The sequence below is a fragment of the Hypanus sabinus genome, chromosome 28, assembly GCF_030144855.1.
Source record: "Hypanus sabinus isolate sHypSab1 chromosome 28, sHypSab1.hap1, whole genome shotgun sequence".
In the NCBI taxonomy this organism is placed as follows: domain Eukaryota; kingdom Metazoa; phylum Chordata; class Chondrichthyes; order Myliobatiformes; family Dasyatidae; genus Hypanus; species Hypanus sabinus.
In genome coordinates this window covers 24,416,939-24,444,931 of record NC_082733.1, presented here as the reverse complement: position 1 = coordinate 24,444,931, position 27,993 = coordinate 24,416,939, and the positions used below count along the sequence as shown (strand labels likewise).

Below are 27,993 nucleotides of genomic sequence, written 5' to 3'. Positions count from 1 at the left end.
TACTTAAAGATAATAGGAAGGCATACTTCTGGATTATGTGACTGTGGTAGTCCAGGGACAGTTCAGCATACTTTGCTGAGTTGTAATCAATATAAAATTGAGAGAAGCATATTGTTCAAGAGGCTGTCTGACTTAAGTGTATTTTGTTTTTATGTTAAATCTTTGTTTGGCCACCAAGAGAGCCACCATCGGATTGAAAAGTTTATTATTCTGTTTCTATGTGCGACTAGAGTATACTCAAGAATTTGAGTTTCTTGAAACTCTGTAAGTAATTATACATCCTGCAGAGGGTAGTAATACGCCTAGATGCATCTAAACTGCCGGAAATAGAAGACGATGAACCCATTTGACTGGAGTGTTAAGGAGGAATTCTGGCAAGGAAGATAAGGGTCTGCTTCCATAGGCAGCTGAGAAGCTGGCTGGTATCAACCCTCTACACTCGGGTGGTCTTTACACATGTCAACTTGAAGGATGCCAATAAACATTGTGTAAGTTATCAACCATGACTGGCTTCCTCCCACATCCCAAAGATGTACAGGTTGGTAGATACTTGGGCCACTGCAAATTACCCCCTGCTTTGTAGGAGAGTGGTGGGCTTTGAAGGCAGTTGATGGGAATGTGGAAAGAATAAAATCAGATTAGTACAGGCTAAGTTAGGTGGTTGAGATGAACTCAGTTGTCCAAAGGGACTGTGTTGTATATTTATCTCAATAATATTTGAGTAATCTTGTATAGTTTGTTTAAGCATTCTTGATTGTTTCAGTAGTAGTTGTATGTAAAAATCCATTAACTACAGACGTTATCACACTACCTTGTGATATGTGCGCACCTTGCTTAAAGTAAACTAGAAGCTGGACCTGCATTTCGGACTCCTGAGTCTTTCTTTGAATTAGTTTTAATGTTTTGAAGTTACAAAACATAACAGCTTTATTCTGTGCTGTATATGTTTAATTAAGAGGATTTGTCCTCATGCCTTCGTATCTAAACTAAAGATCACCACTATCCAGCAATGAACAGTTTTCCACTCCACCATTATCTGTACTTAACCATTGCCAGCAGAAACGCCTCACACTGACCCAGACATGGATTGGCATCAGAATCAGGTAGTCGTCTGCTGTCTTAAAATGATAGTGTGGCCGTTGCTTTTGAGTTTCCATGTCAACACTGGCAAAAGGTCTTTTGCTGATGCCTCCAAGGTGCAAAGGTAATAGTTGAACAGAATCGGCCAAGGAGAAGTTCATATTGGACTTGAGAGGTAAATAGTATTATGGTAGGAGGAAGCCAGTGCCTTTTGGTATTGTAGGTGAACACTGAACATTGCACCAGTAACATTGAGAACAAAAGATACAGTAAAGACTTTTGGAAAATGTTATAAATCTTGTGAATAATAATATTAAAAGCTGCGTCAGTGCACTGTTACTGTTTACATGTTTACATTGTTTTGTATAGTTAATGTGTAAGTAAATTATACTTAACATTAATTGGAAATTTCAGCTGTAGTTGTCAACTACGTCTAAATATTGTTGAATTATTTATATTATTTCAGAGTAACCGCATCAAGACCTCAAAGTACAACATTATCACATTTCTGCCTATTAACTTGTTTGAGCAGTTCCAACGGGTTGCCAATGCGTACTTCTTGTTCCTGTTGCTCCTACAGGTTTGTATTTTTAAGAATGAATGTAGAATACATCCCATGTCTCTTACTGTATATCCTGGAGCTTGTATTATAGTCTTGGATAGCAGGACATTGTTAGAAACAAGGTGCTTCATTCAATATCAGAAAGGTCTTCAGGGAACATAGAAAGCATGTTAGGTACTGAAGGAAAAAATTAGGAGGGCAGAGAGAGGGCATTATACGCCAATCATAAACATGAGAAAGTCTGCAGATACTGGAAACCTGAGAAGCACACACAAAATGCCGGAGGAACTCAGCAGGTCAGGCAGCATCTATCGAAATGAATGAACTGTCAACATTCCGGGCTGAGATCCTTCTTCAGGACTGGAAAGGAAGGGAGAAGATGCCAAAATCAAATATATCAGTGAGAGACAGGTTGAAGGAATATTTAAGGAAAGAGGGCAATGTGGCAATCTGTGTGTGAGGATAGAGGATGTAGGTGAGGTCTTACATAAATACTTCCCATCTGTATTCCTTGAGGGGAAGAACATTGCATCTGAAGAACTCAGGGAAAGTCATTGTGAAATTCTGGAATGTTAGCATTTAAAAGGAGGAGATGCTAAGGACTTCAGCAGTCTTAAAGGGGGATCAATCTCCAGGGTCTCCCTTGATGTATGTTGGGCTGCGGTAAAAGGAAAGGGAGGAGTTTGCTGGGGCCCTGACAGAGATACTTGTATCTTCTCTGGTCATTGGTGAGATGTCTAATGACTGAATATTGTGGTGCCTTTATTAAAGAAAGGGAGCAGAGATAGCCCTGGTGTCTATAGGCCTATGGGTCTAACATCAGTGGTCGGGAAGTTACTGAGGCTGAGAATTAATCTACAGAGACACAGAAGATTGCAAGTGCTGGAATCTGGAGTGACACACAAAAAATTTGGAGGAACAACAGTATGTCAGGTAGCATCTATGATGGAGATGAACAGTCATTTGGACGGTAAGAGGGAAGATAACCAGTATATTAAAAAAAAGTGGAGGGAAGGGGTGGAGCAAGAGCCAGTAGGCGATAGGTGGAACTAGATGTGTGATAGGCAGCCAGGGGAAGGGAATGGAAGTGGTGCCAGAAGCTGAGAGCTGATAGGAGAAAGTAAAATCAGATGAATCTTTTGGAATCTGATAGGAGAGGAGCCTATAGCATGGATTGAAGGTGGGGGGGAAGCAGGGGAGGATAGGTGGGAAAAGCGGATGAGGGAAACCAATCGGGAGGAGAGGGTGGGGGAGGAGAGAGAAGAAAAAAGGTAATTTGGGTGAGGAGTGGGTGTAGGAAAAACTGGTTAGATCAGGAGGAGAGAAAAATACAAAAGGGTTCATTCACAAACAAAAGAAAATCTGCAGATGCTGGAAATCCAAGTAACGTGCACAACGTGCTGGAGGAACTGGTCTATACTGCCTGGCCTGCTGAGTTCCTCCAGCATTTTGTGTTTTGTAAAATAGAAAGGGTGACAGTTTATAGAACTGTTAACTAAATTGGCAGAGCAATAGCAGATATATTTTAATCCAGAAAATTGCAAGGTCAAGTCCTTTTGGATTCTTAATTCTGGAAGGACATTCACAATAAATGGTAGGGCCCTAGGAATTATTGTGGAATAGAGGGACTTGGCACCTAATTCCAGGAGTTTCTGAGGGGGAGAGAATTGTAAGATAAATGGTGACAAGTGCTTTGAGAATAGTCTTTATTAGTAAGGGCATAGAAATAAGAGCAGTTATGTTATGATACAGCTTTATAAAACACCGGTTGGGCCACAGCTGGAGAATAGTATGCATTTCTGATCACCACACTGTGTAAGTGTCATGATTGCGCTGGAGAAGTTGCAAAGGCAATTCATCAGGAGAGCACTCAGAATGAAGTGCATCAGTCCTGGCGAGAGACTGGAGTTGATTTCTTCGCAGCAGAGAAGGCCGAGTTTTGGGGAGGCGGGGTTGTGCGTGCAAAATGCAAGATGCACAGAGGGGGCAGATAGTTGGAAATTTTTCCCCAAAGCAGAGAAGAGCAGGATCAGAGAGCAGAGGCTAGAGATGAGGAAAAGGAGAGTTGAAAAGACATTGAGACTGAATTTTCTCATCCAGAGGATGGTTGATATTTGGAAGACACTGCACATTTGTGTGGTTGAAGTCGGTAATCTCAGCATCTGCAGAATCTCTTGTGTCTAAGTGTCTTGACATTTTTATGCTGTATGAAGGGTGATCTTAATGGAACAATCTCTTGGTTGCTGGAAAGATAAACCTCAGAGAATTCCCAAAAATATAGAATGGTCATTCCTCCAGCTTGTAGCAAGTGGCGACATGAGGATGTTCACAAAGCCTCCTTGGAAAATATAACTTTCCCACTCACCCTTTACTGCTCAAACTGAAGATGGTGTATTCAGGAATATTGCTGGCCTGTAGCTAATGCATCTTGAACTCCAGCATAAACAGTGGAAAGAGTGCACCTGGCCAAAAACTCCCCACCCACTTGAATCGTCAGACATCTCCCGTACCTTGTACAAGAGAGTCAGTGGGTGTTAGACTGCCGCCTGGGTCACCATAAATCCCACATGGCTATTTATTCTCATTCTCGAGGGACTGTCTAAAAATATGTTAAGCATATTAAATTGAACTTGCAAATAGTTGTGTCTTGTCATTAAACATTAGAATATTAGCAAAACCACCATCCTTTGTGAACTGATTAATTGCTACCAGGATTATATAATCTATCTATTTGCGGTCATCATTCGTGGCACACTTGACATTTAATAATGTAGGAATGTAAATAATCAAAACAAAAGGTATTTTAAGTGGATTTATGATCGCAAACAGAATATTTCATTTTCATTTCTCTTAGGTGGATTCCCCAGCTTTTGCTATGTTCCAGTCAAGTGGTTTAGGGAGCTGGGATCAGATAAACAAGCAGGTAGATGTTGCAATGGGAGGGTGGGAATATCATATAAAAAGGCATCAGTTTTTGAGCAGCATTGAATGCAAAATATATTAGCTATTTTAAAGGGATAGTTTAGGCAGATAGCTGTTGTAATTTTGGATTTATAATTCAAAAATGAGAAGTGTAAACATTTGTAATATTTTTGTTTATTACCAGAGATTACGGGGAAACAACTTCTTTCTGGCCACTGCCATTAAAAGTTGGCCCGCAGACTTACTGAACTGTTATACAGGAGACAGAGCTGGGAGAAGAGAGAGAGTGGGTATGAAGGGGAAGAGTGAAGAAGGAGGGAAAGAGGGAACGATATGAGTGAGAGGAGAATGAGGAAAAAGCTGAATGAGTGAAAATGGTTAAGTGAAGAGGAACGAGAGGAGAGCAGGAGTAAAACAAGAAGGAGGTAGTTGGGGCAAAATACAAAAGGAAAGAGGGAAGAGTAGAAGAAAATGCTGAAAATGAGAGGGGATCAGGGTACGGGAGCAGGGCACATGCATGGACAGTATGTGTATTGGTGTATGTGTTTAGTCTGCCCATCAGAGCCTGCTTTCCATTCAACCTAGACCTTACATTTGACCAAGATTGTGCTCTCTGAACCCCATGTGAAAGCTGGTATATAACTGGAATTGCACATGAACATCACACATCGGCATCTACACATGTGAAAGCAAGTCATCCTCAACCCAAGAGACATTTAGTTCCTTTCAACTATGTTCAATGTTCAGCTCTTTATCGCGAATGTGGCCTAGTTCTCTCTTTGAATTTTTTGTATTATATTGCTTTATTCAAAAAGGTCTATAATTTAACAGTTTTCATAGGATATGACTGAACCATCAACAATACATTGAACTAAATGTCTTATTGGTGTCCTTGTGAATTGTTTAATATGATTTTTTTAATAACTTAAAACGTGTTGATACAGATAATCATTTCTCCTCCATATCTGGTATACTGGAAAAAAATATTTCAATAATTAAAAATTTACTATTTCCCAAGGAAAAAAAGTTATCTGAAAACAGTCTGTATTTATGTAGATAATTCTATGTAGATAAAATTTATAAACACTGACAAAGTCCAGATATGTCCAAAGAGGAAGAAGGGTTATTGGATATATCTGGTCTTTGTCAAGTGTTTATATTCCACTATATTTTGAGTCTATGTACTGAGAGACTATTTAGTTAATTGACATTTCATGTTCAATGTAATCACAATGCACTTTAGGACAATAAAAACATCATGAAAATGTACTCTGATTATCAAATTATATGTTGTAAAGCATGTTCTGTCTCCCTGTTAATTCAGCCATTCGATTCATGCTACGGGATAATTCCACTTTTTAAATATGTAATAAAACATATTTACATTACTTAATTTGAATTATAGTAACATTTAATTTTTTAGGTAGGAAATTATTGGGTAATTAGGAATAAATCAAAATAAATATTGTGAAAGTACATCAGTGATTTGCTTATCGTTCTCATTGTAAAAATCTGATTTTTCTTTCTTTCCCTGCAGCTAATCCCTCATATCTCCTCCCTATCCTGGTTTACCACTATAGTGCCTTTAGTGTTGGTGCTAACGATCACTGCAGTCAAAGATGCTACAGATGACTTTGTAAGTACCAAATGAATTCTGGGGGTTGAGAGGTACTTGAAAACCTGTTTACATTTGATGTTAGAGACAGTAAAAGTGGTAGGCACCCGAAGTACCAGCACCTGTCTGCTTATTGATTTCTCGGTTTTTATCTGTGGCAGAAGCTATAGCACATTCTTCTATTTTGATAAAATTTTAATATTATCTTTCTTTAATTAATATTCCTTCACCCAGATGAGATAGATTACTCTAACTCCCATTCAGGATAGGAGAATGTGACCTCTGTTGCAATAAATACATCAGTTAGTTTTGGCGTATGTATGAAGATCTTATACAGAGCGTACAGGGAAAATCCAGTCAGCCTACGGAATATAATATACATGATATGCCTGTATTTTTCTGGCATGTTATGATTTTCCATTCTATTTTTGTGCATTTGTGCTTTGGTGGCCAAATTTTCAAAGCTCCAGCCCCAAGGAAATGAGCTACAGACCCTCTTATTTTTTTACTTGGTTTTGGGACGTAAGAACATTATAAATAAAACCAGTGATTGGTCAGATGGACTCATGACCCTACTCTGCTATTAAGTATGATCATTGTTAATTTGATCTTAGCTTCAGCTCTGCTTTCTATCTGGTTTCTGTTGTGTTTTGTAAGTTCAAAACATTAAATTAATTCAAAGGAAGATGTAGGGAGTCTGAAATATGGGTGTAACTTGGTCTTTGCTTTCAGTGAGGCACGTATGTATCACATGATAGCATCATGATGTATGCAATTAACATATTTATGCATATAACCCATAATGAATTATTTAAACTAACAACAATGCTTAATCAAGCAACATATACAAGACTACTCAAATATTATTGAATTATTAAGTGCACATTTTCTACAAGCTGAGCAAGGGATATCAGCCTCAAATCAGTTGGATGTTTCAAATTCAGGCTAATTATCGCTGCCATATATGAGGTAAAATCAGCTGTTATGTAGTAGCAGTACAGTGCAAAGACATAAAATTACTATAAATTACAAAATAAGTAAATAGTGCAAAAATGAATAATGAGTTAGAGTTATGGATCATCCAGAAATCTGATGGCAAAAGAAGAGGAGATGACTGTGAATCATTGAATGTGTATCTTGAGGCTCCAGTTCACCTCCCTGATGATTGTAATGAGAAGAGGGCTTGTCCCAGATAGTGAGAGTCCTGAATGATGGAAGCCACCTTCTTGAGGCATCACCTCTTGAAGATGTCCTCAATGCTAGAGGAGCTTATGCTGGAGCTGGCTGAGCCGCCAATCTTCTGCAACCTCTTGTGACCCTGTGCACTGGAGCATCCATACAGGCTACGATAAAACAGTACATGTACAGAAATTTGCATTTTATACCGAATTTCCTCAAAACAAAGTAGAGCTGTTGGCTTGGCTCCTTTTCAAATGCACCAGTGTGTTAGGCCAGGACACACCCTCCAAAATGTCGGCTCTCAGGAACTTAATGCTGCTCTCCCTTTCCAATAAGGACTGTTGTGTGCTCTCCAGACCTCCTTTTTCTGATGTTCACGATCAATTCCTTGATCTTGCTGATGTTGAGAGTGAGATTGTTGTGACACCGTTCAACCAGCCAGCCTATCTCACTCCTATATGCCGCCTTGTTGCAATCTGCGTTTTTATCGACAACGGTAGTGTTATTTCTGAATTTATAAATGATGTTTGAGCTGTGCTTATCCACACAGTTATAAGCGTAGGGAGAGAAGAGCAGTGAGCTAAGCACGTGTCTTTGAGGTTTGTGTTGATTGTCAATGAGGAGGAGATGCTGACTCTGAATAGTACTGGCTGGTGAAGAGGTCAAGGATCAAGTTGCAGAGAGATGTAGAGTGGACAGTCACCATCCATTGCTCAGTGAAATTCGTGTTAAATAAAGCCCTCCAGCTCCAGATTTTCCCATGAAAGATTCTCCCCTCACCCACATCGCCAAACATCTGCAGAATCTTACTTATTTCAGTACAATCACCTCTTACACTTCACTGATTTTGTAGACCAAACCTACCACAGGAATCAATCTAGTTGACCTTCCCTGAACAGCTTCCCTTATAAGTATGGTGGTTGTCCATCATGTTGGACAATGACAGAACCTGTGCAAGAGAGCTTTTAAAGTGGAAGAGCCATTGCACTGGAGCAGTTCCACTTTCTTAACCTCAGAAGTCTCTAAGTCAGTGGTACAAACAAACGATACAAAACGGGGTCTTCCTTGGTTGCAGTGTCTTCTGAGCCTTGTCATGACCTTTGCTCTCCATGGAGCATTGCATTACCACTTTCCTGGCCTTTGGATCTCACTGTAGATCTCATCTGCTCAGTCCGCTGGATCTGACTTCACGTGCTGGGACAGGCAAGCCCATATCTCGCCAGAGTGGTAGGCAGCCAGCTACCCTCACCTGGTTTACCCGTCTGTCGAAGTGGTGTGCCGGGGTGTGGCCGCTGTCGCATGCAAACAGCTACTTGGAACCACAGGTGAGAGATGAGTGTCCGGTGGGAACCAAAGGTAGGTGAGCTGCCCCAGAATGTACACGATGAACCCCTTCGTTAGAGGTACACCCCATACATCCCATGAACAAATTTCCTTAGTCTACTACTTTAAGCAGGGATATATTTGTATGGGAGCCTAAATGTGTAAGGTGGTGATAACAAGTGGAAAGAGGTTTCATTTGTGCAGAAGCTGGTGTTCTATTCAAGCTGTGATTTATTTCATTTATATTTAGCAGATAGCTGCAATGCCCCAACAAGCCATCTCAGCCTGAAACCTTTACCTTTGACAACTTGCTCGCTAATGCAGCTCCAACTCGATGCTCAAGGTACTAACTAAGGCGCAGGCTTCTAGTGAAGGCTCAGGTCTCGTGAGCTTCTCAAACACTTGAGCCACTTTTAAGTTGTAGAAAAGGACCAGTTGTCGATGATAGCAGGTTAGAAAGGCTACCGACACAGTATTAAATTTACTGCTGTCCAGTTAACCTGGACGTAGGCAGTACAGGTTGAATTTGGTAAGCTTCTACTGCCATTGTGTGATGTTAGAAAGTTGAATTTGGCAAAAAAAATCCCTGAGACCTGGACAGTGAATATCTACCACAGTTGATTGTATAGATACTGCAGTAACTTAATAAACTAGCAATTGTAAAATGGAAACACGAGTGAATCTGCAGATGCTGGAAATAAATAAAAACATAAAATGCTGGCAGAACTCAGCAGGCCAGACCTTCTGAGAAACCTTCATCAGGGTTTCGGCCCGAAACGTTGTCACTACCTCCTCCTGTCTGGCCTGCTGAGTTCTGCCAGAATTTTGTGTTTTTAGTTGTAAGATGGAGTCTACTTGTTTCTTCAGCAGAGTGAAGGATCTGGCAATTTGGGGGTTAATGGTTTGACCCTCATCTGCAGAAAATGGTGTAATTGGACAGCGGGTGAGAAGTTAACTTGCCTCAACAGTTTCATAACTAATTCATGGAAGTTTTTTTTTTATAAAAGTATTTTATCTCCTAATTAAAAAGACATTAAACTTTGTCACTGAATTAATTGTTATTTTTCACTTTTTAGTTTCGCTACAGGTGTGATAATCAAGTCAACAATCGGCAGTCTCAGGTGCTCATCAATTCCAAGTAAGTACAGCATCACTTTTCATTCTAGCAAAGGTGGCTCTGAACCAGATGCTGTGTTGTAAGTGTAAGTACAAGAGAACTAGAAGCAGCAGCAGACCATTGGGTGTCTCATGCCTGCTCCACCATTCAAAGAGATATTACAAGAAAAGCTTTTACTTCAGTGCCTCATTAACCACATAACCCCCTTGATTTCCACAATATACTAAAAACCTGTCCGTTTCTGGCTTTGCAATTGAGCTCCCACAATTTCTTCGGAGTCAGTTCTCTATAGGTGCTGTATTTTTTTCTTGACCCTCTCCGCATTGTGATCCTTGATCCTTGAAACCCTGGCTGGCTAAAGAAAACATCATCTGTGCATCCACCCGATAAATACTCAGAAGAATTTTGCACGTCTCAGAGATCACCGGTCATTCTTTGAGGCTTGAGATTCTATACACCCAGTCTGCCTCATCCATCTTCCTTGTTTCACACCTGTTCCCCATCACAGGAACAAAACTGGTGAACATTCATTGCACTCCCACCATTACAAAAACATTCCTCCTTGGTTAAGAAGATATGACACAAAACTCAAGGTATAGATTCATGTGAACCCCATGATATTGCAATAATGAATGCATTCATATTTAATATGAGTTTTCCGTATCTGATAATAATGGTTTAAGAAATGAATGCAATAAGAAACTTCAAGTATTGCAGCTGGGTTCAGTTCTCTGTTGTCTTTATATATAAAGATTTCTGATGATAGAGATCTGAAATGCAAAGAGAAAATGCTGGGAACACTCAGCAGGTCAGACAGCATTAGAAAAACAGTTAGCGCTTCAGGTCAGAGTCCCACAGCAGAACTCTTCTTAGCGAGGTCTCCAATCTGAAATGTTAATTCTTCTCTTCCAGTGATGTTGCCTGACCTGCTGAGTGTTTCCATTGTTATAATTAATATTACACATGTTGATAGGTGATTGATTTAAAGCATTATTTAAAGCATTATTATTTAAAGATTTAAAGCAAAATTTTGAGGATTTTTTACATCAGCTATAAATGGTCAAAAACCTCCAATATCCTGATTCTAAAACAGAAATTGTCAGCAGCCTCGCAATCTGTCTTTGGTCAGCCTACCCTGCTCTGCAGTAATATCAGCTGGTTGTATTTCTTGCAGAGTCATCGAGCACCATAGTGTAGAAACACACTCTGCGGCCCACCTTGTCCATGCCAAACTGTTAACCTGCCTAGTCAATTCGACAAGCACCTGCAATATCGTCCTCCATATCCCTCCCATCCATGTACTTACCCAGACTTCTCTTAAATCATACAATCGAAACCGCATCCACCACTTCTGCTGGCAGTTCATTCCACACTCATACCAACCTCTAAACGAAAATCTCCCCCCTCAGGTTTCCCCTTACTATTTCACCTTTCACCCTTTACCTATGACCTCATCCAACATCAGTTGAAAAAACACGAGGAAATCTGCAGATGCTGGAAATTCAAACAACAACACACACAAGATGCTGGTGGAACACAGCAGGCCAGGCAGCATCTATAGGGAGGAGTGCAGTCAACGTTTCAGGCTGAGACCCTTCGTCAGGACTAACCGAAAGGAAAGATAGTAGGAGATTTGAAAGTAGTGGGGGGAGGGGGAAATGTGAAATGATAGGAGTAGACCGGAGGGGGTGGGATGAAGCTAAGAGCTGGAAAGGTGATTGGCAAAAGTGATACAGAGCTGGAGAAGGGAAAGGATCATGGGACGGGAGGCCTCAGGAGAAAGAAGTGGGGCGGGGGGGGGAACCAGAGGGAGATGGAGAACAGGCAAACAACTAAATTTGTCAGGGATGGGGTAAGAAGGGGAGGAGGGGCATTAACGGAAGTTAGATAAGTCAATGTTCATGCCATCAGGTTGGAGGCTACTGGCCTGGAAACTGCGTCTCTGTTGAGAATAAAAACACTACAGATATGTCCTCGCTTATTTCTTGTTCGAGCTGGGAATGCGCTAAATTTTAGTTAGCCATCCAGAAATATCGACTTGTTTACTCACTGAGAAAATGATTTTCAACGGAGAATCCTGTTCCTTGCATTGTTCTATCTTTGAGTTTTTATGTACTTTTAGATTTTAGTTAATTATTTGCAAGGTTTCTCAGTGGAGTTTAGGAAATTACTCTCTCTGGAAACAGCGAAGAATAAGCTTTGCAGCAGTGATGATAAAATGAAACTGCTGCATGAAAATGAAGTAAATTTTCTTTCATGGTAACGTGGATGTACTTCCTGGTCAATTGGCATTTGTTTCCGGAGTGACTGTGGAGGTTTTATAAATGAGATGTGTTCGGTAAGTATTTATCAATTTACCACCCCTTCACACTCTTGTACTCCCAGCTAGTTGTAAAATTTATTTATCAATCAGTTTGTTTTAGTTCTTTTAGCTCCAAAATGAATTTCAAATAATATTATTAGAAGGTATTGAGATGATAATGTAGGGTAAAGCATCCTCAGGATGACCACTGATCAGCTTGTGGTGATTATGCTGATGCAATTACAACTAATTTAATTTTCCCTCATTTTTACGTGACCTCTTTCACATTTGTAAATACAAATTCAATTTCCTTTTAAATTACACTGTCTCTGACTTCAAGGGCATCTGTGTTAAGCATTCCATGTTCTATTAATCCCATGATTCCTCCCTGTTTGTTTCCGCTGTGTATTTACCTTGTCTAAACTTCTTTAAGGTGGTATATTTTTCAAAAATTCCATTTCTTTTTATCAAGTGCTCCCATTTTAGTAAGTTTGGGGCCACCGTCTACATTTAGATTGACTGTCCCCAATGAACAGTTGAGGACACTTGGACATTCAATGGAGAACATACAGGTTTGTGGTTTCCTAAACATCTGTAGAAGACTGTTGGCCAGTCGTTGTATGGTAGGTCAGTGAGAATTCTGGTCATGAAATCTGACAATATATGAGGAACAATGCATCTTATGCCCTTGACTTGACCTTGCAAGAGCAAAGGCCTGTAGGAAATAGATCAAGCATTGCTAGGTGTGGATGGCAGTGTTTGAAAGGCCATAAGACATAGGAGCAGTATTAGGCCATTCAGCCCATCGAGTCTATGCCGCCGTTCCATTGTGGCTGGTTTATTATCCCTCTCCATCCCATTCATCTGCCTGCTCCCTGTAATCTTTAACGCCTTTTCTAATCAAGAACCTATCCACTTCTGCTTTAAATATACCCAGTGACTGTTCTTCAAAATGTAGAATTTCTTCCCCTCTATTACATCATAGTTCTGATAGTAAAGGCGAGCAGTGCTGATGACAACAGTTGGGACACTGCGCGCATTATTGTACTGAGGCTGCTGAAAGCCATTTGCCATAATGCTGACCCCGTTGAGTGCATGAGTCAGTGCTGAGTATCTAGGTTGGACTCTGTGGTCAAGGAAGTGGAACTACCCAGTGCAATGGCTTTTCCACTTTAAAAGCTCTCCCGCATAGGTTATGGGGAAAGCAGTTCAGGAAAGGTCAACTGAATTGACTCCTGTAGTGGCAAGGCTTTCATATGGAAAGACAGTGTAGGTTTAGTCTACACGATCCGTGAAGTTTAAGAGATGATTGTACTGAAATATATAAGATTTTTTGGGTGTTTGGTGATGTGGCCGAGGGGGGAGATCTTTCATGGGAAAATTTGGAGCTGGAGGCCTTTGTATAAAAGTTGTGTCCATATCTGTTGAAGCATTATAATAGGTCAGTGTGGCAAAGGGTTCATTAGGAGGAAAGTACCTACAGTGCTGACCTTGAGGATCACCACTGAGCTGGGGAATGAGGATAGGGGGTGGCGTAGACACTCAAGGAGCGAGGTACTTAAGGGGATGAGTCGTGAACTTTTGTTTTGGGATGGGAATTGGTACTGTGGGCAAGTGGGGCATGGAAGAGAGAGCAAATAAGTAACTAAAAGTAGCCTGTTCAGAATGGCAGCTTTTACGTTATGTGGAATTGAGTTTTGCATCGGATGCTTGCTCTGTGGAGTAGGCTGCAGGAGGTAAGACTCAGCAACTGCCATATGAATTAAAACTCTAGAAGTGGGATCTAGAGGAGAGCTGTCTGTTTTATACTCTTCTCCACCCTATTCAATATTTGCAAGCATGTATGCCTACAAACGTAAGAACATGTGAATTGTAATATGAACTCTGTATTTCCATTTACCCTCCAACCTATAACTGCAATTTGATCTTTGGAGCTGGTTCCCATACTGTCACAAGACACTGACAGGTAGTGAAAAATATTTTAAAACTATCAAAAATTAGATACAGTATGACCATAATATCAGATACGGGTGGTGTGGTCGCACAGCAGTTAGCCTAATGCTAGTACAACACCAGTGACTCGGGTTCAATTCCTGCCACTGTTTGTAAGAAGTTTGTATGTTTTCCCCGTGACCATGTGGGTTTCCTCCAGGTGCTCTGGTTTCCTCCCAAGTCCCAAACATGTATGGGTCAGTAGGCTTATTACATATGGATCTAATTGGGCGGTACAGGTTCATTGGAATGAAAGAGCCTGTTACCAGCTGTACCTCAAAATAAAAATCATAAGGCCATAAGATAGAGGAGTAGAATTAGGCCATTTAGCCCATCAACTCTACTCTACCATTCAATTATGGCTGACTTTTGCTTCAAGCTAATTCTCCTGATCTTCTCTAAAAAAAAGCCTGTAAAACAATTAAATTAAATAAATGCTACTTATGAATATATTCAAAAGTTAAAATAGTTAAATGCTCAATTAATTGAAAACTATGCAAATTATCTGAGGCCCATCTCCCTCAGATCCTCACCTTTCTGTTGAAGTGAAAGAAGTCATTCAGACTACACCTGGTCTATTACAGGTTCAGCATATAGGTTTCCCAGCAGAGCTGCAGGAAGTTAGCACTTTATTGCTGGAGTCCTTCAAGATAACAGATTCTGAGTGACAGTAGCAAGGACCTCACAGGAAGTTCTAATCATCTACATTTATGTGAGTTCTGGATTGTCAGTCTGGCACTCCCCAAACTACATTGTCGATATCTGATTTCTCCAACTACAGTCGGCCCTCCTTATCCGTGAGGGATTGGTTCCAGGACCCCTCACAGATACAAAAAATTGCGGATGCTCAAGTCCCTTATTCAACCTATCTTAATACAGTGGACATTAGGACCCAGCGGTGGCTCTGAATCCGCAGTGTTTCTGTTCACGAAAATAATCACGACTGAAGATAAAGTGGAAATAATAAAGCGATTGGAAAGAGGTGAAACGTCATCGGAAAAGTGTTAGGCTACGTCGGTCAACGATCGGAACAATTTTAAAGGATGAAGTGAGAAAGGCCCTGCCCCGATGAAAGCTACAATTATTACTAAGCAACAAAGTGGTTTTATTTTTGGGTTTTGGGTTTTTGATCCTCCACATCAACCAGGCATGGTGGAGAGCGCACTCAGGAGCGGTCTGTCACTGGATCGAACTCAGGAACTTCCGTTCCCGAGCCTGGCGCTGAAACATACATTCTTAAATGTTTTATATGCATAGATAGATAAAATATATACCATATACTAAGACAAACGTTTGACTAACTGACGCTAAATAATACCAGATGTGCCTGTTCTGACTTACTTAGTAAGAGAACTTATGACTTTTTTTGATCCCGATCCACGATAACCTACGCACATCCTCCCGTATACTTTAAATCATCTCTAGATTACTTATAATACCTAATACAATGTAAATGCTATGTAAAATAGTTGTTATACTGCATTGTTTAGGGAATAATGACAAGAAAAAAAAGTCTGTACATGCTCGAACAACAAGTGCTGGAAGAGCACTTCCGGGTTTTCTCGATTCGTGGTTGGTAGAATTCACGGATGCGGAGTTCGCGGATAAAGAGGGCCGACTGTACTTCAAACTCCTCTTTGAAAAAGTAGGGTGAAGGGATCTCCAGCTGATGAAAACTGTTCAAGGATCTACTAATTAAGACTTCAAGGTCTGATTGCACAACTTCTGTCATTAAAATTTGCTTTTGTCAGCATCTCTTTGTTGATGGTGTGTTTAAAGTGTTCTTTGCCAGATGGTTACATCTACTTTGCAAAGCGTTAACTGATTGTTGGAGAAACAATATGCAAATGGGCATATGTGCCTATGTCACGCCTTCTGAGCAGAGGCTGGGTCAGAGCCAATTTCATGCTTTACCCTTGAGGCTGTGAGCAATCAATTCAATCCTTGTAAATTTGCAGTATCTGTTGGATGGGCTTTGTTGATGCAGGGCATATTATTGTAATATTATCCATTCAGAGACCTCTGCAAGAGGAAGATGCAATTTAGGGTAGTTGGTGAGAATTCTCTTTTACAGCTTTGGAATAGGAGCAATATTATTTACTTAATAACTCAAAATACTTGACTGTGTTGGACTTCAATCCTACATAGATGAGATCTGATACATTATTCCTTGACCCAGGAAGTGGATATGTTCCTGGAAGATATTTAATTGAGTGAAATTTTGTAAGTTGAAAGGCTGTGCAAAATGCATTAAGTTCAAAGTACATTTATTATCGAAGTTTGTAAGATGGCGGTACGTTCGAATGTGGCATCTTCTACAGGGTCAACAATGGGTGCTACTTTCCTTTTTAGACATATTGTTTAGACAAGACTCTGCTAGACATTAAGAACTTAAAGTACCACAGGTGTACCCCATCAGCGAATTGTTCATTGATAGAGAAGGAGCTGGATTGGTGCAGATTGAATTGAATTGAATCGAATTTACTTTATTTCTTCCATCCTTCAGATGCTTAAGGAATAAAAATCTTTACGTCTCCGTCTAAATGTGCAATGTGCAATTTATAGTAATTTATAATAGTATGTACAACAGGCCAGTCAATGTAACATAAAAATACAACTATATCAGCAGGAATTAATCAGTCTGATGGCCTGGTGGAAGAAGCTGTCCCAGAGCCTGTGGGTCCTGGCTTTTATGCTGCGGTACCGTATCCCAGATGGTAGCAGCTGGAACAGTTTGTGATTGGGATGACTCAGGTCCCCCAATGATCCTTCAAGCTCTTTTTACGCACCCTGTCTTTGTAAATGTGCTGAATAGTGGGAAGTTCACATCTACGGATGCGCTGGGCTGTCCCCACCACTCTCTTCAGAGTCCTGCGATTGAGAGAAGTATAGTTCCCGTACCAGGCAGTGATGCAGCCAGTCAGGATGCTCTCAATTGTGCCTTTGTAGAAAGTTCTTAGGATTTGGGGGCCCATACCAAACCTCTTCAATCGTCTGAGGTGAAAGAGGCGTTGTTGTGCTTCTTCACCACACAGCCAGTATGTATAGACCATGTGAGATCCTCGATGATGTGTATGCCAAGGAATTAAAAGCTGTTCACCCTCTCAACCACAGATCTATTGATGTCAATAGGAGTTAGCCTGCCTCCATCCCTCCTGTAATCCACAACCTGTTCCTTTATTTTTGGGACATTGACGGAGAGGTTGTTTTCTTGACGCCACCATGTCAGGGTGATGACTTCCCTGTAGGCTGCCACATTATTATTTGAGATGAAACCAATCAGTGTAGTGTTGTCAGCAAATTTAATTAGCAAATTGTAGCTGTGGTTGGTGACACAGTCATGGGTATACAGAGAGTAAAGGAGAGGGCTTAGGACACAGCCCTAAGGGGCACCTGAGTTGAGGGTCAGAGGGGTAGAGGTGAGGGAGCCAACTCTTACCACCAGCTGGCAATCAGACAAGAAGTCCAGGACCAGTTACATGAGGCAGGGTGAAGGTCAAGGTCTCTGAGCTTCTTGTTGAGGCTGGAGGGAATTATGGTGTTGAATGCTGAACTGTAGTCCAAGAACAGCATTCTCACATAAGCATCCTTCTTCTCCAGGTGTGCAAGGACAGAGTGAAGAGCTGTGGCTAATGCATCATTTGTCAGTCAGATGTGTCAGTAGCTGAATTGTAGGGGCTCCCGTGTGGGTGACAACATGCTGCAGATGTAGTCCTTGACCAACCTGTCATCACATTTGCTTATTACTGAGGTGAGTGCAACAGGATGCCAGTCGTTCAGACACATTACCTTGGTCTTTTTAGGTAAAGGAACAATGGTGGATATTTTGAAGCAGGAGGACACTCTATGCTGGAAGAGGGAGAAATTAAAAATGTCTGTAAAAATTTAAAAAACATGCCAGTTGTGCCGCACATATTCTGTGTACCCGCCCTGGGAAGCTGTCTGCTCCTGAAGTCTTGTGACTGTCTACTTGTGGGAAACACCTGTGTACTTCAGCCTCAGAGGTAACTAAGCTGCAGGTCACATCACCGGCTCTCCTCAGGGGCTCATAAGTGTTGGCAGCATCGAATCGAGCGTAAAAAAGATTTAGCTCATCTCGGAGAGGGGCAGCAATGTTGGAGACTCCACTGCATTTAGGTTTGAAGTCCACGCTGGTGTGCAGACCTTACCGTAAGCTGCGTGTGTTGTTGGTGGAGAGGTGATTGTGAATCTTTCCCCCGTATTATTGTTTCACTGCCATGATGACTTTGCGCAGGTCGTAGCTTGAGTTCCTGTTGGTCACCGGCAACGTAAGCTCTGTGTCACATGGTGGGAACTGTTAATCCAAGGTTTTCGGTTTGGATAGGCCCTGACTGATTTCTGGGGGCCAACATCGTTGATGCTCTTCCGAATGAAACTCGTGACACCTTCCATGAACTTGGAGACATCCTCATCATGAAAGACATTCCAGCTGATGTCATCAAAGCTGTCCTGTAGCATGGAGACCGATCGGTGCTGGACGGGTGGACAGTGGACGGGTTTAACCATGGCTGCCTCTTGTTTCAGCTTCTGCCTGTACCTCAGCAGCAGCAAGATGGAGGAGTGATCCTATCTTCCAAATTGGGGGGGGGGGGGGGGGTGGGCGAAGGAGCGCTTTGTAAGCATTGCGTAAGCAGTGGTCGAGTGTGCTAACTCCCTGTGCGCTCACCTGGATGTGTTGGGAGAACTTCAGAGAGACTTTAGCCGGTGACACTATTAAAGTCACCGGCGACGATGAAGGCAGTCTCTGGGTGTACAGTCGCCAGGGTGCTGATGGTCTCGTACAGTTCCTTGAGAGCCAGGTCAGTATCAACCTGGAGCGGAATATACACAGCTGTGATAATAACAGCCATGAACTCCCTGGGCAGCCAGAGAGGTCTACACAGCAGCTCCAGAGCCAGGAAACAAAAGGATTTGAGGGTAGTTATGTACTGGGGGTCACATCATTGAGTTTGAAGCATACCCCACCTCCTTTACTCTTCCTGGAGAGGTTTTTACACCTGTCCGCCTGGAACAGGGAGAACCCACAGGGCTTGATGGCATGATCTGGTATCCCATCTGTCAGCCAGGTCTCCACAAAGCCCAAAACATTACATTCCTTTGTTTTTTGCTGGCAGGAAGTTCTGGCTCTCAGATTGCACAACTTATTGCCCAGGGACTGAACGTTAGCCAGGAGTATGCTAGGGAGCAGCAGCGGATTAGCACGCTGTCTCAACTTCACTAGGACGCCGGCCCTTCTCCCTCGCCACCGGTGCTGCTTCCGAGGTAGCAGGCGTGCAGTCGATGGGCCTCACATTGATCACTCAAGCAGGGGTTCCCAGTGTAGCGTAGTGGGCAACTGCCTTCCTCCCGATGTTCAGAAGAGTCAGTCTGTCGTATCTGATGTGACCATCAGCTACTTGAATGAGAAATGCATAGGAAATCGCAGAAATTAGCAGTACACTGTAAAGTTGGAATGGAGCTCTGAACACAGCTGCTGTACGCGACACCATCTTAAAGATTGTGCTGCTGCTTGTATCAGAGAGGCTTCGGAGGAAGCAATGAGTCAAGGAGGTGTGCAGTCTAGTTCCTCAGTAGAAGACAAGCAGTATTGTGGTTGACTGGCTTTCATGGACTCAGGGCCTGAGGCCATGATGTTGTGTATTTACAGCTGCCAGGAGAATGGTACCCTCCGCCATAGTGCCCACTGCTGCCCCTCAGTTGACAAAAGAAGCTGTATTGTGGTTGACTGCAGATTTCTGCAGTCAGGATCTGGACTATTCCTTTTTTTAATAGCTGTATTATCTTGCATGCTATCTCGGATGCACTATGTGTGCTTTGTGCTGTGTGCGACTTGGTATTCTGTTTTGCTCCTTGGTCCCAGAGTAATGTCTCATTTGGCTGTATTCATGTATGTTGTTGTTGTTTTCCTCTCCGTGCCTTGTGGCACACTGGGTGGCAAACTTGCCTTTGTTTTTTCAGCATTTTTTTATGAGTCCAATTTGCTTGCTCAAACGTTAACCCAGCATTGATGCAAACCATGCAAGAAGCCATCCAGATTTGAAACCGGGACCATTCGCCTCTAAGACCAGTGCCTATGCTACCACACCACTGGCCAGCTTATATTCATGTACGGTTGAATGTCAGTTAAGCTTGAATTGAATCGAATGTATACTATATACAACCTTGAGATTTGTGTCCTTACAGGCAGCCGCAAAACAAAAAAACCCAATAGAACCCATTTGTAAAGAAAGAAATCTATCCAACCCAATGTGCAAACAATAAAAGTAAGTAAATAGGATTCAGAACTGAAGTTTACGAAAGTGAGTCCACAACCATAGCTGATGCAGGAGCCAGTGGTGAACACTTTTAGCCTTCCGCCTTTAAAGTTCATTTCCATTTAAAATAAACAACTTCTATTTGACTTCCATTCTGTGTTATGCATTAGGGTCATACAGGGCCAGTAGTGTATTTGTTATGAGTTAATTACCTTGGATGCATAATGCAGATCTCAATTTGAGAACTTGTGTTCACTTTAAGGCAATAAAAATCAGTACCAGTTTAAAAAAAAAATTACCACAACTCCGTAAAGCCTGACATGTTCGGTCTTTTGGATCCTTGTATAAATTCAGATTTAATTATCTTTGGAAGCTTCATTAGTCATCCTGACAAGACATTGAGTTCCATCACCACTTTCTCCGTGCTAGCAGGATTGAGTAATAAACAAAATCCTTCCTCGTTCGTGGCTTACATCAGCTAAAGGTTACAAAAGGAAAATGAAAATTAATTTACCCAGCATGTTTAACATTATTGCAAATGAATGCAAATAAGGGATTTAGTACACTAATCTTGTTGTTGTCCTTTCAATTTTTTTTGCAGTCAAATAATGCCACACTCTTAAATTGCTCAAATTCCATGTTTGCAACTTCTTTTGTAACTTTACTCCAGATACTTCAAACTCAATATAAAGGAAATTTGTCATTAGCTGACATTCCCTTGCCATTCCTGTATTACCTTGACGTTATTGTTCAAATCTGAATGTGCACCCTTGGTCTAATTAGCATTTACGTTTGCTGCAAACACAGTGTGTAGAAATTATACAATAACAGAAGATAATTCTCCATTGTTCCTCAATTTAGTAATTTTTAAATACAGAAAATGCTGGTGACGCTGAGCAGATTGTGCAGCATTTGTGGAAGTGGAAACAATAATTGTTTCAATTTGAAGATCCTTTGCTGAACTGGAAAAGAGAGTGAAGGAGGTTTGGTGAGGATAAGGCAAATTTTCTTGATAGGATGTGGTTGCTGTGGTTAAAAGCTTTAATAGGCCATTGAGGGTGATTAATTGCAAGAACACAAACAAAAGGACATGTAAAAATTGTAGGAAATGCCCAGCAGTTCAGGCCATGCCACAGGACTGAGAGGACCAAAGTCATAATTGGAGGCAGCTGACTTGCAATATAACTGGCCAACTTTGATCCAAAAGAGAATGCGACTTAACTGTAGTTGTGGTACTTGATATCAAGCCTGGAAAGAAGCAATTGCTATGCAAAAGATATGGTGCTATTTCATAAGCTTATATCAGGCCTTGTTTAGATTGTTGGTACAAGTTGCTGTCAACAGAATAATTCATGTTGTTGGGCACCTTCACTCCATCCATAACAGGGAGAACGTTCAATACCACTCTTCATTCCCATCCTGACCTGTCGGTCCATGACGTCTACTACCACGATGAGGCCACTCTCAGTCTGGAGGAGCAACACATCATATTCTGGTTGGGCGGCCTCAGACTTGACAGCACAAACATCCATTTTTTTCAACTTCCTGGAGCTTCCTTCTCTTCTCCCCCACCCCTTCCCATTCCCTATTCGGGCTCCCCTCTTACCCCTTCCCTTCTCCCCTGTTCCCCTATCACCTTCCTCTGGTGCCCTTCCTCTTCCCTTTCCTCCCATGGTCCACTCTCCCCTCCTATCAGATATCGTCTTTTCCACCTATCACTCCCCCCCCCCCACCCTCTTATTCTGGCGTCTCCACCCCCTGACCCTGATGAATGGCCTCAGCCTGAAACATTGACTCTTTCTTCCTCTTCATCAAGGCTCCAGCGTTCTGTGTTTGTTGCTCAAGCTGTGCTGCTCGGTGGCACTAATATTGTCAGTCTTGCTCTGAAAAGCTGAGAAAAACGTATCTCAGTGGAAACTGTCATTCGTTGCCACCTCATTTTCTTAACAACATAGGAGGAGATCACAAACACGAGAAAATCTGCAGATGCTGGAAACCCAAGCAACACAAGATGCTGGAGGAACTCAGCAGGCCTGACAGCATCTATGGAAAAGAATAAACAGTCGACTTTTCAGGCCTGGACCCTTCCTCAGATCCTTCAGAGCGCGACTGAGAAACATTTCCCTCAGTTTATCAGAGTAAGACTGTCTTGATGAAGGGTCTCGGCACAAAACGCCCAATTGTTTACTGTTTTTCAAAGATGCTGCTTGGCCTTCTGAGATCCTCCAGTATTTTGTGTATGTGTGTGGCTTGGAAGAAGATCATTCGGCCTGTAGAGTCGATGCTGGGTTAACAGAGCATCCTATCAGTCTCCTTCTCCCACCCATTATCCTCTGATGTGTTCTCTACCATTTTAAACAGCCACTTAATCGTGAACCAGCAAATGAGATTTGCGAGGAGGCTACAGAGGCCTAGGTATAGGGAGGATACGAAAACTCCAAGTATTCCATGCAGGTAGTGCAGGAGTGCAGGGAGGGACAGTGTGCTCAGGATGCGGGGCACTGGAGCTGTACAGCAGCAGATATACCTCCTGCATCATTGTGCTACAGTAGAGCATGGGATTTTCATCTTAAAACCCGCCTCTCATCATTGGAGTGGGGTAGCGTGTCAGTGCATTCCCATGGAAGGAAATGTGCGAAGAGTGTTTGAGCATCCTGGTCCATTTCCACCTGCATAAAGTTAAACCAGGCAGTAAACAAAAAGAACACTGTAGATGCTGTGGTCAAATCAACATGTACAAACAAGCTGGATCAACTCAGCAGATCGGGCAGCATCCGTTGAACCGAGCAGTCAATGTTTCGGGCCGAGACCCTTCGTCAGGCAGAACTTTAGCTAGTTTGGCAGTGCTGCAGCATTCCCGCACAAATGAATACAAGCCAGTTATTGATGTAATTAAAATAAATACCCTCGGTTCGTTTTAGAATTCAAGACCAAAAATTATGATTTGGAGGGAACCACGAGGATCTTCATTCAGCTTTGTTTGATGATGCTTTGTTTGAAAAAGCAAAGAGATAACCTTTCTCATTCATGCTGATCTCTGAGCAAAAGTATTTACTTAATTGAAACCATGGGCTAGTACATTATATGGTTTACTACAGAAACTAAGACTGTGTTTGAGAATGCAAATAAAGCTTTGTTAAATTGAGAAGTTTTGGTGATAAAATTTGTGTGCAAGAAATAAGTTTTCTTGCATCCACTTACTCAATCACCACAAGATCAGGAAAACTCATCAATACAAAGATGCACTGAATGGGTTCTCTGAAATTTAGATGCTCTATGTTGCCTAAACCTTACATGAAACAAATTTCGTGTGAGCCATGATTGTTCTGCTTTCATTATTTTTAATTGTTCAACTCAACAGTTGCCTCCATAAAGAGTAATACTTAGCAGTTAAATTACACACAGAAGTTACAGAGCTGTAAAATTATTCACACAACTCCTAAAAGAATACAGTGCTCATCAGCCTGTCTAGATTTCTCCAAACCCCTGCCCACACTGCCCCATCACTGCAGTATCCTTTCATTCAATAGAAATTCATTCCAATAACTGGAGAGGTGTTACTTGCAGTGTGCATGTCTCCTGAACGCTGGCTACAATGTCGTGCTTCATGCTGAGAGTTGTGGCATCCTGTATCACACCAGTAGAGAATACTGTGTGGAAGCTGGCAATGTCAGTTCCAGCATTGCATTACACAGCAGGAACTTGTTGGCACTGTTCTTTAGCTCTCACACTTGTTGTTCTTGCTCCCCTTTATTTCTGTGAACTTCACAAAGAGCGCTGCTTTCACACAAAAACAAAAGTTTTGCAGAATAATTTCTGGGTCAGGAGTTGAAACAATTACCATTCTTGCCAACATTGATCTGAATGATACGGGCTCAACTTTACACGAATGGGTTTCAATCCAGTAAATCTTGGGAGTATTAAAGGCCTACCAAATAAAAAAGAGCTGCATTTGAAAAAAATTCTGAACTGGAACTGGAACCAATACTTCAGGAAACCGTTATCCAAAGGAAACTTCACTATCTTGGACATATCTCAAGAACTGGAACGCACCATGCTTGAAGGCAGAGTAGAAGGAAGCCGCTGCCAAGACAGGCAGAGGACAACCTGGATCGACAACATCAAGAAGTGACCAGCCTCACTGACAGAGCTGCAAGAGGTTTGACTGCCAACAGATCGCAGTGGAAGCAAGTGGTCGCCGAGGCTCTGAGGACGATGATGATCATGGAACCGCAAATGATTTAAATTGTACAACCTGGTATTCCTTGAATAGTAGACTCAACAGCTGATAGATCTGTTGTGTGTTAATAGCAATTACATTTTTTGTCTTAGTCTGATGATTTAGGAAGTTCTTTGGCCATTGCTGGGTAGACAGGAAGTAGTAACATACTTAGTCCTTTGTGAGAAACTAAAGTATGTGAGATCATCCGTCATGTTAGATTCGAAAATGTCTTTGTACACTGCGTGAACATTTATTTCCCTACATCCATCAGCCCTGGGAACCAGCCTGATAACTTTACTGGCCTCAATGCTGAATTGACTCCGAAACCTTTAGATTCACTTTCAAGGGGAGCTCCACAATTCTGTATTCTTTATTTATTTGCTCAAGTCATCATCTTTTGTACGTTGGTTGTTTCTTAGTCTTTGTTATTAGTAATTTTTCATAAATTGTGTTAATTTTCCACGATGCCTGCAAGAAAATGAATCTCAAGGTAGTATATGGTGAAATATATGTACTTGGATAATGAATTTACTTTGGATAAGGCTTGACTGATCTAAGCGGCAGGCCAGATTGAAAAGGTTAGGGTGTTGGGGCTGGAAGCGAGGGATGGGCTAGTGTTCAGCTCGCTGATTGTCAAGATTTACTCATCTCTGTGCTGAACTGAGGCTTGGGCCTACAACTAACGGGCTCCTGGATTGGCTGTGACTTCCCCCTTGGCTGTGTATTCACTTTCATGAACTTTAGTTCTGAATGTTATTTGCTTACTTTTTATTGCTTGCAAAAATTTGTACTTTTTTTTGCGCATTGGGTATTTGACGGTCTTTTTTAACGGGTTCTATTGGGTTTCTTTGTGGCTACCTGTAAGGAGATGAATCTCAAGGTTGTGTATCATTTACGTACTTCGATAATAAATGTACCTTGCCCTTTGAAAAGAAATCTAATTTCTGGAAGAATCCGAGCTTATCAGACATCTGAACTTGCCTCTCCAATTTGGTGTATGGTAATATTTAATTTATAAGAAAGCTATTTCCATAGCTCTATATGAATTAAAAACATATTTTGTTTAATAATATTATTTTTCTTTGGGTAACTGATACTATGTATTATAAGGTTGGACGAGAGTGGCCAGCAGTTATTTAATATTTGCAGTTATCCTCACCAGCAGGTTTAAATACAGTAAAGGATTTGTACAATATAGTCCCAAAATAATATTACTTCATAATATGGAAGAAGAAACTGTTAATACCTTTCATCAGAATTAGGTATAGAAGAAAAAATAAATAAGTTAGTTTGAGTTATCAGATACATTTCAAAGAGATAATTCACTTTGTGATACTCTGGTCCTTTTCATTCGCAAACTATAGTCCATTTTTATACTCATTCCCATGCAAACAATCGTAGAAGGCGCAACATGTCCTTTCAGTGCTTGCCTTCCCTTCATTGAGTTTTCCACATGAAGCAGTGCTTTGCTTGCATTCCTTACAACATAATCTGTTGCATTCGATGTTACTGAACAGACTGTGTGACCGCTTTGTTGTGCACTTGTGATCCGTCTCTAGGAGTGACCCTGAGCTTCAGTTGTCTGTCATTGTAATTCCCTATCCAATTCCATTTCTGTCTGTGCCCTCTTGAATTGTCACAATGAGGCCTATGACTAGCTTAAGGAACAACACCCCATCCTCCATCTTCAGGAACTGATATCAAATTCTCCAACTTTGACTTACTATTTTTCATGTTTGTATGAAAACTACCTACTTCCACCTGTAACACACACAAAATGCTGGAGGAATGCAGCATCTATAAGGAGAAGCACTGTCGACGTTTTGTTAGTCCTGATGAAGAGTCTCGGCCCGAAACGTCGACAGTGCTTCTTCCTATAGATGTTGCCTGGCCTGCTGTGTTCCACCAGCATTTTGTGTGTGCTGCTTGAATTTCCAGCATCTGCAGATTTCCTCGTGTTTACTTCCACCTGTCATCATTTTGGCTCACTTTTCTTTTTGTCTAGTTTTGCCAACGGGACTATCTTATAGCTTTACTACTGGCAACATATTGCACAAACAAAAAAACTGAATCTGATCTTAACTGGTACTTAAATGCACATTAAGTCATCTGGTCTGGCCTTGCCTGAGATGTTCCTTCTGTTCCACCACTCTTTCTCCACCTTCTCTGCTGTCCAAAACAAACTTGTTTTCATCCAGTTGTGATGAAGGGTCTCGAATGTGAAACATTGACGGTTTCTATTCTCACAGATGCTACATGACCTGCTGAGTCTTGGTCCAGCACACTTTGGTCTTTTGTTTTCAATTTATTGCAACTTTATAGTTTATTAAAATTTTTGGTAATATTAATACTAACACAACCTATACAAACCACTTATTCCCTTCTTTGTTATTTCTGTATCTTCTTAAACTATGTATTAATTGGAATGCAGTGAAGTTCAAAGTAATTTTTTTTTTGTAATTTATTTTTTATTGAAGTTCATCATCAAACAAACATTTCCATGAGATGTATTTCAGATATTGTACATATATATCATATAGTCATATATGTCACAAATCTCCACATAATATTTATCCGTGGTATACACTTATAGAAAGGAGACGAAAGAAAGAAGAAGCGACAGAAAACTATGTACAAGTAGGGAGTGATTTTTTTTTACAACAGATTCATTGATTTGTGAGAATAAGATCAGGCCTATGAGGTATTATGTAGTTAAACCATTTTTCCCAGTATGAATCAAATTGTTCCAACTTATGATTAACAAATGCTGTTATCTTCTCCATTTTGTAAATGCCCATTGTAATTTCCATCCATGTATTTAAGGTTGGGCTCTCCTGTGATAACCATTTCCTAGTAAGAGTCTTTTTACCAGCCACCAACAGTATGTTCATTAAATATTTATCTCTTTTCAACCATTCTTGAGGTATATACCCAAAATATATGCTCTTACTTTCTAAGGATATTTCACATTTAAAAATATCATGTAGGGCATTGTGCATCCCCCTCCAATAGTCTTAATTAATAACGGGACATTCCCAGAAAATATGATGATGGTTTGCATTTTGATTTCCACAATTTCTCCAGCAAACAGGGAGGTTACAATCATAATGGGATTTCTGAGAGGTTGTAATAAAATATCTTATCAAGTTTTTTCATCCGAACTCCTTCCATGTCTTTGAACTGGTACACTTCCATTGATACCTCCATAATATTGTCTGTTCTTCCTCAGATATAATTATCCCTCCCTCCTCCCTTTTTGTTTTAAAGTATGAAGTCGAATGTGTTTTAAGATTTGACAAACACTTATACACTCTTGAAATTATCAAAGTACATATATGTCATAATATAAAACCCTGAGATTTATTTTCCTGCTGGAATACTCAGCAAATCTGTGGAACAGTAAC

The 27,993-nt window shown here is 41.1% G+C and overlaps 1 protein-coding gene across 11 annotated transcripts in view; it reads left to right on the top strand.

The window, feature by feature from the left end:
• atp8b4 (ATPase phospholipid transporting 8B4) overlaps positions 1 to 27,993 on the top strand; it is a 302,360-nt gene that overhangs the window by 181,433 nt on the left and 92,934 nt on the right. For 10 of the 11 annotated variants that reach the window (XM_059952733.1, XM_059952732.1, XM_059952731.1 and 7 more), the window contains 3 exons: positions 1,547 to 1,660; positions 6,102 to 6,200; positions 9,758 to 9,819. In XM_059952733.1, the coding sequence (XP_059808716.1) occupies positions 1,547 to 1,660; positions 6,102 to 6,200; positions 9,758 to 9,819 (275 nt within the window). Of the gene's footprint in view, positions 1 to 1,546; positions 1,661 to 6,101; positions 6,201 to 8,514; positions 8,684 to 9,757; positions 9,820 to 27,993 lie in introns of those variants that run through there. The other variant, XM_059952740.1, reaches the window with a different exon arrangement.